We start from the raw sequence: 12,752 nt of genomic DNA, 5'->3' as shown, positions 1-12,752 counted from the left end.
ATGGTGGTGACAACAGGGATGGTGGTGATAGTGGTGATGGTGATGACGGTAGTGGTGGTGACAATGGTATGATGATGGTGGTGGTCATGATGGTAGTGATGGTGACAGTGGTGGTGTTCATGACGATAGATGGTGGTGATGGCAGTGGTGGTAGTGATGGTGATGATGGTGGTGGTGATGGTGGTGGTGGTGATGGTGGAGGTGGTGGTGGTGGTGGTGGTGGTGGTGATGGTGGTGATGGTGGTGGTGGTGATGATGGTGGTGGTGATGGTGATGGTGGTGGTGGTGGTGGTGGTGGTGATGGTGGTGGTGGTGGTGGTGGTGGTGGTGGTGGTGGTGGTGGTGGTGGTGATGGTGGTGATGGTGGTGGTGGTGATGGTGGTGGTGGTGATGGTGGTGGTGGTGGTGGTGGTGGTGGTGGTGATGGTGGTGGTGGTGATGGTGGTGGTGGTGATGATGGTGGTGGTGGTGGTGATGGTGGTGGTGGTGATGGTGGTGGTGGTGATGATGGTGGTGGTGGTGGTGATGGTGGTGGTGGTGATGGTGGTGGTGGTGGTGGTGGTGATGGTGGTGATGGTGGTGGTGGTGATGATGGTGGTGGTGGTGGTGATGGTGGTGGTGGTGGTGGTGATGGTGGTGGTGGTGGTGGTGGTGGTGATGGTGATGGTGGTGGTGGTGATGGTGGTGGTGGTGATGGTGATGGTGGTGGTGGTGATGGTGGTGATGGTGATGATGGTGGTGGTGATGGTGATGATGGTGGTGGTGATGGTGGTGGTGATGGTGGTGGTGGTGATGGTGGTGGTGATGGTGGTGGTGGTGATGATGGTGGTGGTGATGGTGATGATGGTGGTGGTGATGGTGGTGGTGATGGTGGTGGTGGTGATGGTGGTGGTGGTGGTGGTGGTGGTGGTGGTGATGATGGTGGTGGTGATGGTGATGATGGTGGTGGTGATGGTGATGGTGGTGGTGGTGATGGTGGTGGTGGTGATGATGGTGGTGGTGATGGTGGTGGTGGTGGAGGTGGTGGTGGTGGTGATGATGGTGGTAGTGATGGTGATGATGGTGGTGGTGATGGTGGTGGTGGTGGTGGTGGTGATGGTGGTGGTGGTGGTGGTGGTGATGGTGATGATGGTGGTGGTGATGGTGGTGGTGATGGTGATGGTGGTGGTGGTGATGGTGATGATGGTGGTGGTGATGGTGGTAGTGATGGTGATGGCCATGATAGTGATGATGGTGACAAGAGTGATGGTGATGCCGGTGGAGGTGATAATGGTGGTGGTGATAGTGACAGTGGTGATTTGATGGTGGTGATGATGGTGACAACAATGGTGATGGTGGTAATGATAGATGGTGATGATGATAGTGGTGGTGGCGGTGATAGTGACAATGATGGTGCTGGTGGTGGTGACAGCGGTGACGGTGATGATGTTGGAGGTGCTCATGCTGATAAGAGACACCTGTTTCCCTCTTCTGCACATCTCTGGCTTCCTGCTGGCTGTCATTTCCCCATCAATATGCCTCTGGCCTCTGGTCCTCCAGGCTGGGGTTCCCCTTTCTCTCTTGCTTCCAGGTTACAGTCTTGCTCTCTGACTGACTCAGCTCCGCTCGGCACATGTTCCCAGGACTTTAGGAACCGCAGGAAGCTTTACCTCAGGGCTCACCTGGGTTTCTGATCTCATGGCTCAACTTCTTCAGCTTGTTCAGCTCTGGGGCAGAGAGGGGCAAGGAAGAAAACAGAGGCGGCATTAGGTCACAGGCTCCACAACAGCCGTCCTAGGGGCCTCCATGCCGAGGCGTCCCAAGAGAGCTCCGCATTGCTGTCAACTTGGGGTCACACGCTCCACAGAGCTGGTGGTAAGCGCAGTGGGCTCTGGTCACACAGTGTGAGATGCTGCAGCTACTTTAGGCTACTCCAAGGTCGCCTAAACTCCCCCACCTGCTCAGGGAAGCACCTTGTGGATGGCAGGCTCTGCAGGGGCGAGCACCTCAGTGTCCAGCTCTGGGCAGGCTGAGCCTCAGTGCCCACTGGGCTTCTGTGGGTGCTTGGGCTCCAGGTGGGGGGGGTCTGTTTCCCCGAGGGGCTGTCCTGGAGGGAGGCTGTTACCTTCCTCTGTCAGCGTGTGGCTTGCTGAGGTGTCTTCATCAGCATCAGCGACCACCACTGAGTAGGTACCCACGTCCGGAAGATCAGGTTCTTTCAGGATGACCTTGGACCTGGCAGACAGAGGTAGGATGATGCTCTGAGATGGGGCTTTAGGGTTGTGTGCACAAGACACCCTCACAGTCTGTGGGGATGGGGATGGGGACAAGCCAACTCGGGGGGCGGGGGGAGCTAGAGAATCTTGGCTCTGGCAGGCCTGTGCCCTGTCCTAGGTCCTGGCCAAGCTGGACAGCAGGGACAGCTGTACCTTTGCAACCCCGGAGGTCCCCTGTGGACCAGCAAAAGCTCTAGAGCTGGCAGTGTGGCGCATAGTCTGCAACCAGCAGCCAGCGACTCCACGTCTGCTTGAGGATTTTAGGCAGTGGCTCTCCTGGCCACTAACCAAATAATAATAATAATAATAATAATAATTTCCCAAAGAATGTCTTCATTTCTGACCCTAAAGGCACTCACCGTCTCTTGCTTCTCCTTGAGCCAATGGCCAGCACCCTCCTGGCAGATGGGGACGGCCTTGGCCAACTGTGTGTCTCCCTATCAATTCTGCCACCCTTGGGTGCTGTCCTTACACCCCCCCCCCCACGCCAACACTCACTTGTTAATTTCATCCTCCACCTCCACCCTCTGCGGGTCTGGTGGGCCTTTGTAGTCCTTGGACCACTGAAACTCAGAGAAGTCAGGAGCTTCTGGGGCTTCGAAAGCCAAGTAGATCTGGCCCTCCTCGTCCACGCCAACTTCGATCTCTTGGGCGTCTGGGGTGAGATCCAGGAAGGGACAAGAGCGATTTCTTTATTATAACTGTGGTCATGTTGCTCCCTGGATTAGACCTCTTGTGACCTCCAAGGCCTTTTTTTTTTTTTTGGTTTTTCGAGACAGGGTTTCTCTGTGTAGCCTTGGCCATCCTGGACTCACTTTATAGACCAGGCTGGCCTCGAACTCACAGCGATCCGCCTGCCTCTGCCTCCCGAGTGCTGGGACTAAAGGCGTGCGCCACCACGCCTGGCCGTTCCAAGGCCTTTTATGATCCTCAACTCATGTCACCTCCTCCAAGAGGTCTTTCTTGACTGACTTTTCCTCTTCCTGTCTCCCACTTCCTCTTTTTCCTTCTCCTTCCTCCTTTTTCTTCCTGCCCCTCTAATTCTTTTCTTTGACATAACATTTTGCTACAATAGCCCAGGCTGGCCTTCAGTTTACTAGGTAGTTCAGGCTATCCACAGTTCTACAACCTTGGTCTCTGGAGTTCTAGGGTTATAGGTGTAGACCACCATCAGACTCCTGTCTCAGCCAGGCATGATGGCACACGCCTTTAACCCCAGCACTCAGGAGGCAGAGGCAGTGGGGCCGCTGTGAGTTCAAAGCCAGCATGGTCTACAAAGCAAGTCCAGGACAGCCAAGATAACACAGAGAAATCTTGTCTTCTAAAAAACTAAAGAAACAAAACAAAACACCAGACTCCTGTCTCTAAAAAGTCCTTTTCATCTCTACAGTGCTGTGACAAAACCCAGAGCTAGGCAAGTCCTCCACCACTGAGCTGGGTCTCTCTGCCTTACCCCTGGCTAGTTTGCCTTTACTGCCCATCCACCCCTGCTCCCCTCAACCCTCACCTCTGCCCCATCTTCCCCATTATAACAGCAGAGATGTGCTTTCTCATCCACAGCTGTGTCCCCTGTGCAGTGTGGACCTCACCAAGTATTTGTTGGTTTGAATATCCAATAGACTAGGAAGTGACTTATAGTTAGCAACATGGGGGTGGGGGAGGGGAGTCTTGGTCAAGGCATGGGCCTTGGTGCTTTAATGGATTTGCACTAGGACCTAGGAGCAACTCTGATAGCAGGAGAGACCACAGGTCCAGTGAGCTCAACAGAGGCAAAGCCACAAGGAGTGCCTGAGATGGAGCTGGGGATCGATTGAAGGAGTTCATGAAGTTCATGCATATGGCATATGGCATAGACAGCATAGAAGATGAACTGGGCATCGTGGTGCACACTTTTGATCTCAGCCCTTGGGAGGCAGAGGCAGGCGGATCGCTGTGAGTTCGAGGCCAGCCTGGTCTACCAAGTGAGTCCAGGACAGCCAAGGCTACACAGAGAAATCCTGTCTCAACCCCTGCCTCCCTCCCCCTGCAAAGAAAGCAGCGTGGAAGACGCCCTTACATCTGTGGAAGAGGTGTGTGGGGAGGAGGAGTGAGGGGCAAGCCACCAGGGAAGGTTGAGATGGCAGTGGGTAGGTAGAGTGGTGGGTGGGGCAGGGTCCACTGGCTCTTGGCCTCCAGCTCTGGTCTCATGCCCCTCCCGTCATCCTCCTGAGTTTTCCCTGAATCCAGACCGTAGTCCCTCAGGGCAGCCTGGCCCTCCCTGGTCATCCTACCTGGCTTGTCTTCCATGAGCACGGGGTCAGTGGGCACTGATGGCTGTCCCAGACCAGCTGAATTCACGGCCTGGACCCTGAACATGTATTGCTTTCCTGGCTGCAAGTCAGATACCTGGAGGTAGAGAGCAAAGCCTGAGGACAGGGAAGATGCACTCTTGCAGACGCTGGTCGGAGCTGCTGGGTCCCCTTGTGGGCTGGAGCAGCTGGGGAACATGCCCTTTTCCTGGCATCCGGGGCAGTTTAGTTTTTGTTTGGAGATGGGGCCTCTATATGTTGCCCAGGCTGGCCTGGGACTCAGCATTCTTCTGCCTTACTCTCTGGTCTATGAAGGCTTGTATCCTCATTCTTGGCTTCTAAAGTCTAATTATTTTTATTTTGTCTTCAGACAGGATCTCCTGTGGCTTGGGCTGGTCTTGAACTTGCTATGCAGCTGTGGCTGGCCCGGAACGCCTGATCCTCTTGGCTCTACTTCCTATGTCCTGGGCTTACAGGCATGCACCACCAGGCTTGCCCGTCAGCTCCAGTTTTTTCTTTTCTTTTCTTTCTTTCTTTTTCTTTTTTTTTTTTCTTTTTCTTTTTTTTTGATAGAGGGTTTCTCTGTGTAGCCTTGGCTGTCCTGGACTCACTTTGTAGACCAGGCTGGCCTCGAACTCATAAAGATCCGCCTGCCTCTGCCTCCTGAGTGCTGGGATTAAAGGCTGAACCACCAGATCTGCCCATCAGCTCCAGTTTTCTATTGGCCTCTCTGTCTGGCTTGGTTCTCTAGGAATTCAGTCCTGGAACCTGATTGGATGTAACTCACTGTCTTCCCGTCTACCCTCTCCTTCCTGCAATCCTCATCTCTCACAGATACTGCCTTCTCTCTCTTTAGTGGCTCTGAGGCAGACCTGGGCTCACTTTCCATGCTTCTGTCAGGTTATTTTCCTTTCTTCCCTTTACTGGTACTGGAGGTTAAACCCAGACCCTCACACATGCTAAGCAAATACTCTGCCACTGAGTTACACTCCTTTTTTAAAAAAAGATTTATTTATTTATTATTATGTATACAGCGCTCTGGCTGCATGTACACCTGCAGGCCAGAAGAGGGCACCAGATCTCATTTTAGATGGCTGTGATCCACCATGTGGTTGCTGGGAATTGAACTCAGGACCTTTCTAAGAGTAGCCAGTGCTCTTAACCTCTGAGCCATCTCTCTAGCCCTGAATTACATTCCTAGTGGGGGGAAAATTACCCGAATATGGTGTATGTCTTTAGTCCCAGTACAGAGGCACAGATCTCTCTGAGTCTGAGGCTAGCCTGGACTACATACTAGTTCCAGGTCACCCAGAGCTACGCAGTGAAATCCTGTCTCGAAATTGATTAATACATTTTTGGAAACAAGCCGGGCGGTGGTGGCGCACGCCTTTAATCCCAGCACTCGGGAGGCAGAGGCAGGCGGATCGCTGTGAGTTCGAGGCCAGCCTGGTCTACAAAGCTGAGTCCAGTACAGCTGAGATAGCATAGAGAAACCCTGTCTCCAAAAAAAAACCCCCCCAAAACCAAAAAAACAACAACAAAAATTTTTTTTTGGAAACAACCTCATGTAGGCCAGACATGTAGTCAAGGGGTGACCTTGAACCCCTGATCCTTTTGCCTCTACCTCCTGGGCCCTGAGATTGCAGGTGTGTACCACCAAGCCCAGCTTCGGTGGCGCTGAGGGTCGACCACAGCGCCTTGTGCATCCTGGGCAGGCAGTCGACACTGAGCCCCAGCCCCAGCTCTAACATTTTAGTTTGAATCAGAGTCTCAATCAGTTGCCCAGGCTGGCCTTGAGCTTGCTCTGTTTTCCATGAAGGCCCCAAACTTATCTTCCTGCCTTAGCCTGCGGAGTAGCTGGGATTACAGACTGCACTGTGCACTGCCCAGCATGGATTGAAGGGCTCGATCTCCTGTCTGTGTCCCAGCTGTGCCTCCAAGGAAACTCGGTTTCTGCTCCTTTGGATTAGCCTTGCGGTTCCCTTGAAGGTGTCTCCCTGCACCTCTCTCTAGCCTGTGTTTCTCTCTGTCCGTCTGACTACGCCTAAATTTTCCCGTGGTCTTCGGGATCAATTTCAAGTTCTGATGTCAAAGACCCAAAGTCTTCCAAGGTGTCTAAACCTCTTTGCCTCTTGCTCCCACATAAGCGACCTTCACTCCACAGCTCCCCCAGGGTCCCTGGCCTCTGTCCTCGCTGAGGTCTCTGCCTTGAGTACCCCAGGGTCTAACATACTCCAGGCTTCCTTTTATCCAGCTGTGGCCCCATACAACGATGGCAGGAAGCTGCTCTGACTTCCCTCCCTCGGCCCCCCGGAATCCCTCGGGTACCTCTCCATTGTAGCATTTATCACAGACCGGTGTCGCTTGTCACCAATGCCCATGGCATGTTTAGCTTAAATTGTCCGGGACTTGGTCCAGATCTGGCACTAAGTAGGTGTCAAGAAGCGCGGTTAGTGAATTACTGAGCAGCAGCCAAGCATCCCAAGGTGGGAACCGGTGCCAAGTTACCATGGCCATCTGCCCTGGCCTGGACCAACACACATCCAAGGGCATGCAATGGCTGACTCTACTGTGGGGACACTGACCCAGGGACTGTCAAGCGTCTACCTGTTTATTGACCCAATGTCATCTAAGCATTTCAGCTTTGAAGCCACTGTTTGGTAGGGACATTTGTTGGTATAAAAGACTTTCCTCGAACATCTTTTTGTGTTCATGAGGGTCTCGTTTTCTTCTTATTCATCGTTACAAATGTCTTTCAATCAATTAACTCTGCACAGCCTCAATGCATCACAAACTATTCTATTTTCTGTGATTTTTATCTGTCTGTCTGTCTATCTGTTTGTCTGTCTACCTACCTATCTAGTTTTTTTTTTCTTTTCTTTTTGTTGCTTCAAAACAGAGTTTTGCTGTGTAGCCTTGGCTGTCCTGGACTCACTTTGTAGACCAGGCTGGCTTCGAACTCACGGTGATCCACCTGCCTCTGCTTCCCCGAGTGCTGGGATTACAGGCGTGCATCACCACCACCCAGTGTGATTTTACTTCTGATATAGGGGGTTCATGTAGCCCAAGCTGGTCTCAAACTTGCTATGTAGCCCAGGCTGACCACCTTAAACGCTTGATCCTCCTGCCCTATCTCCCAAGTGCTGGGATTACAGGTATTTGCTGCCACACTGGCTTAGTGTCACATTTTGACAATCTCAGTTCAATATTTCCTCAGGGGAATCAGTTTGCATGAATGTGGATTTCACCTAATATGCTCAGCCTGGCCGCCATTTTCTGCTTCTGATTCCTCTCTCATATTCAATTAAAAAAAATTACCCATTACTCTACTCTCCTGAGCCTACCCAGCAAATAACAAATGTAATAATGATGGCCACTGCCACTGCATTCAGCTTTGTTTCTCTTCTGGAGCTAACCCAAGTTTATGGGTGAATTAGAAAGGAATAGAACAAGCTGGGCAGTGGTGGCACACACCTGCAACCCCAGCGCTTGGGAGGCAGAGGCAGGTGGATCTCTGTGAGTTCGAGGCCAGCCTGGTCTACAGAGTGAGTCCAGGACAGCCAAGGCTACACAGAGAAACCCTGTCTCAAAAAAAAAAAAAAATCCAGAAATATAACCTAGGTACACGCCTGTAATCCCAGCCTGAGCTTCCACTCTTATCACCAAATTAATTAAGAAGCATGTTTACTTACATGTAACGAATATGCCATGGTAGATACATGCTATCTAAGCACACTGTTCTGGTTTATTTTTCTTCCTACTCTCTCTCTCTCTCTCTCTCTCTCTCTCTCTCTCTCTCTCTCTCTTTATATGTATTTTTTTTTTCACCTCAGTTGATATATACACATTGGTCAAGTTTATTCTTCATATCACTGCCTCTCCTGTACTGTCTTGTTGGGTTCCTCTTAAGGACCCACTTATGAATTAGTTCAGCATCTCACCCCCCAGTGACAGATTCCAAGTCACTTCCACCTTCCGCCATTATAAAGAGTACTCACGACTGTCCTTGGGTATCTGCACGCATGACTTGTTATTTCTCTTTGGTTTAATCACAGAAGCAAATTTTTTGGGTCAGAGGATATGTGTGTCTGAATGCTGCTATAGCTGGCTGTTTCTCAGGTGAGTTTTTAGGGGAGTGTCTGCCCAGCATGGAGTAGGTAATGTCACCAGCCAGCCAGACCTATCACCATGTGACATGTGACCCTGGGCGAAGTCATCTTCCTTCTTGGGTCCTTTGCTGCTATTAAGTAAAGAAGTGCTCGCCGGGAACTGGTGAACTTTGCATGTTGTGTGGCTTTGACAAATGCAGTGGCAGGGAGGACAGAGGGGCAGGAACTTACCCTGAGGTGGGTGCCGGGGGTGGCATCTGGGGTGACCGGCGTCCACTCCTCAGAGCCTTTCTCCTGGAAGCTGACACGGTAGCCTGTGACTGGGCCAGCTCCGATATACAGTGGAGGCTCCCACTGCAGCATCAGGGAGGTGGCGTGTACCTCAGACACCTTCACATCATATGGGGGGCCTGCGGGGATGGGGATGAAATATGGGCAGAGATGTGGGGCTGTTTGGTTAGGCAACAGCTAGCCAACCATCCATCTACACTGCCTTCTAGCCAGACAGGTGGACAGCGAGCTGAGTCATCAGTGTGCAAGCTGAGTAGACTGTCAGCCATCACTGAGTCTAGAAGTGCCTCCTGTGAGTATTGTGGCACCTGGCCAGCCCTGGTTGCACAACACTTGACCTTGGACCTGAAACTTGGTTAACTGTTTGAGATGTGCACAGCATCATCTCCTTCCAGAAGCCTCTTTGACCTTCCCCACTCCCATCTGAGACAACTTTTGCCACTTGGATGTCAAAGATGGAGGCCGAGGTCATGACCTCCAGAGCCAGCTCTACCCTTTCCAGTGATGGAGACTTGGGAGTTATTTAACTTTTGTGTTCCTATCTCTTTACCTCTAAGGCGAGGTAGCAACAGTTCTAGTGTATGGAGGCATAGAGAGCAACAGGGAGGTCATTCACAGAATGCACCCACACAGCAAATACTCAGTTGACGTTAGCTGCTTGCAATCGCAGGGCATCCCACAGGCTAACAAGTGTGCCATCGCTGGGCTATTCCCAGCATCTGGGGCAGGTTCTGTGTGGAACGCAGGACTATTATGAACAGGGTGATGTGGCAGAGAGTGTGAGAGAGCCAGTGAGGTTCTAGGAACAGTGAGCGCTCAGGGTGGCTGACTGTCCCCGCTGGCCTAGGACTGGGTTTGGGGGTGATGAACTGAAAGTCCTGGGTGATCCAGGAACTGACTGTTCCAACAGTGTGGCCTTGCGGGGGCGGGGGGTCAATGAAATATCTGGTCAGAAAGAGTTCAGGTAGTGTCAAGGTGGGAGACAGTGGTGGTCCAGTTAGAATTCCCTCAGGCAGGCTTTATATCATCTGTGTCAGGGTTTCCAGAGTCAGCTCATGCAGACTGTGGGGTCAGGACCAACATGGCAAGACAGGATGCCCAGGGCAGGCAGAGGCATCCATGTTGATGGTGTGATGAGGGAAGATGGGGACAAGCCTGGGTCTATTAGCCCTTACCTGGTTCAGGCATTGTCCACTCTTTGCACTCAAACAGGCTGCTGGGTGCTGACAGCTCACCGATACCTGCCCAGTTCAAGGCCCGGGCTTGGAACTCGTAGAAGTGGCCTTCTTGAAGGTTAGTGACCTGCAGAGGTGGAAAGTCAGACTGTGGAAGCTGAGGCTGGGACAGAGAACGGGGAGGCACCGCAGTAGTGGGATCAGGCATCGCAGGAGACCTGTGGGGGCTTCCAATATGGCTGTCCCAGGGGCTCCTGGTTGGCAGAGCCTGGGGAACCCAGAGGCTTTCCCGCTGTGTTTCCTGTACCTTGCATAGCAGTAGTGACGCAGGTTGTGACCATACGCAAGCCTCACCTTGCACACCCGGCTTGGGATGGGTTGACTGTTGACTGGGTGCCAGTCTGACTCCTCGGGGTCATGTTGGTCCACGAAGTAGCCCAGGATCTTGCCACCTCCTCGCCGTTTGGGGGGTTTCCATCCGATGACCATTTCGTTTTTCCCACAGTTTAGGAGTGCAAAGTCATATGGGGCTGATGGGGTAGCTGTAGGGGACAGGGACTGAGGAGAAGGCTCCCTGGGGGGCGCTGAATTGGGCAGTGGGGCCCCAGGGAGCTGGTGAGCTTCCCCTGTGGGTGAGTACCCGGATTTAGGAGTCCCCCCATTAAAGGCTGTGGGTGTCTGATCTCTGAGGCTGGGACCCTTCCCACTCCCTAGAGAGGCCAGGATCAGTGCACACAATGGCCTCAGGCCACTGTCACTTCATTCTTGAAGGAAAAGGGTGAGCAGAAAGCTTGGCTCTTGCCCAGGCCAGGCTTCCCTGAAGATCACAGGCTGGTCTGGCCCTGGACTCACCCAGTGCTTGCTTGACCCTGACGGGCTGTGTTGCCGCTGAGCTCTCGCCAACCCCAGCCTCGCTGACCGACCTGATGCAAAATTCATACTCCTTCCCCGTCCTCAGCCCCGGAACTGTGAACCTGGGAGAGAAAAGTTCAGCTGTCAGGGGTGTCCAAACAGCTGACACCATCTGAACCGCCTCACGGGACAAATGCTCGCCGGTGAGATGGGGGTAGAAGGCTCCCGGCTGACGTACTGTCCTGGTCTCATAGTGACATATGTGATGGCACATGGAGAATGTCGCCTTCGGGGTTGTAAAGAACAGCTGTTCTTCTAGATTCCATCACCTACATGGCTGGTGTAGTTGGTAAAGTATGTGCCACATATGCCCAAGAAAACAAGTTCTGTCTCTCTGTCTTTAGCAGCAGTGCAAAAGAGTTGTGTATGTGTAACATCTGTATAGGGTGTATGTGTGTGTCTGTGTGTGTTTGTGTGGGTGTGTGTATGTGGGTGTGAGAGACAGAATCCCTACAGTTCATTGACCAGCCAGCCTAGCCAGTTCGTGAACTCCAGGCTCACTGAGAGACCCTGTCTCAAATATTAAGATGAGGTGCTGGACAGAGAGTTTAGCCTGACCACCTAGGTTTGGTTTCTGGGACGCATGTGGTAGAAAGAGAGAACCAGTTTCCACAGGCTGACCTCTGACCTCCACACACCCCCAGATTAATAAATAAACTCACTTTTAAGAAATGTAGAGCTGAGCTGGGCGGTGGTGGCGCACGCCTGTAATCCCAGCACTCGGGAGGCAGAGGCAGGCGGATTGCTGTGAGTTCGAGGCCAGCCTGGTCTACAAAGTGAGTCTAGGACAGCCAAGGCTACACAGAGAAACCCTATCTTGGGGGAAAAAAAAAAAAAAAAAAAAAAAAAAAAAAAAAAACCCCATATAAAAGATGCAATGATGCCTGAAAGGGGGCTGGTCCAGGCCAGGGAAGCCTACCCGCTGCCCAGTGCCACTGGATGCATGCTTAGGGTGCTGGCCTCAATTTTGGAGAACAGTGTTCTGATTCAATCTACAGTGAGTGACACTGCGGCTCAACACTTGAAAATCCCTTTAATGACCCTCCAGAGAACTGCCATCCAGGCCCTTCTAGGACACCCTGGCTTGTAGGAAACTGTCTTCTCTATCCCGTTTCCAATGGCTGAAACTGGAATCATGGGCCTCTCTCTCCTTTGCCCACACTTCCTGCAGCTCTATGGGTGGGGGGTAGCTGTCTGACAGAAGGCCCTCCACCCTCAGACTCCTGCTAACAGTGTGTTCGCTATGAGTGGAGACCCTCTTGGTCCAAGTCCTCTGCCTTTATTTATTATCGGAGCTTTGGCGAGGTCTGTGCTTTAGTTCCTCCATCTTTAAAGCAGCAGCATAAACAACCATCTGAATTTCAGGATGGCAGCAAACTGGGAAACCTACTACAGGACGATGGAAGGACTTAGAGCAGTGGCCAGCCTGGGATGTCCTGGCTAGGAGCTGGTGGGACAGACTTACTTGGTGTCCTGGACCGGCTTGTTGTTCACTGTTTGCCACGTGGATGCCCCTGCTTCCCGGGAGTAGATGTAATAACCCAGGAGCTCCGCGCCTCCATCCACAGGCTCCCAGGCAAGGGACACAGAGGTCTGCGTGTCTCGGAAAGCTTGCACTTGAGCTGGAGGAGGGAGGGTCGCTGGAAAACAGAGGGGACAGGGAGAGGACACTGAGCTGGGGCAGGAAGGGCATGGGGGGATCCGGAAGGACTTCCCTAGCAG

General features: G+C 52.4%; 1 protein-coding gene across 1 annotated transcript in view; it reads right to left on the bottom strand.

The window, feature by feature from the left end:
• The window catches only part of Myom3 (myomesin 3), a 58,668-nt gene that overhangs the window by 15,564 nt on the left and 30,352 nt on the right, over positions 1–12,752 (bottom strand). The window contains exons 16-24 of the mRNA XM_051171947.1: positions 12,496–12,670; positions 10,971–11,092; positions 10,473–10,660; positions 10,119–10,245; positions 8,884–9,062; positions 4,526–4,640; positions 2,754–2,910; positions 2,105–2,214; positions 1,662–1,706 (exon numbers count right to left, since the gene is read on the bottom strand). Of these exons, the coding sequence (XP_051027904.1) occupies positions 1,662–1,706; positions 2,105–2,214; positions 2,754–2,910; positions 4,526–4,640; positions 8,884–9,062; positions 10,119–10,245; positions 10,473–10,660; positions 10,971–11,092; positions 12,496–12,670 (1,218 nt within the window). The remainder of the gene's footprint in view (positions 1–1,661; positions 1,707–2,104; positions 2,215–2,753; positions 2,911–4,525; positions 4,641–8,883; positions 9,063–10,118; positions 10,246–10,472; positions 10,661–10,970; positions 11,093–12,495; positions 12,671–12,752) is intronic.

This window comes from Acomys russatus, chromosome 29 (genome assembly GCF_903995435.1).
Source record: "Acomys russatus chromosome 29, mAcoRus1.1, whole genome shotgun sequence".
Taxonomy (NCBI): domain Eukaryota; kingdom Metazoa; phylum Chordata; class Mammalia; order Rodentia; family Muridae; genus Acomys; species Acomys russatus.
The sequence above is the reverse complement of the archived record's forward strand: the minus strand, read 5'-3'. Positions and strand labels throughout refer to the sequence as shown.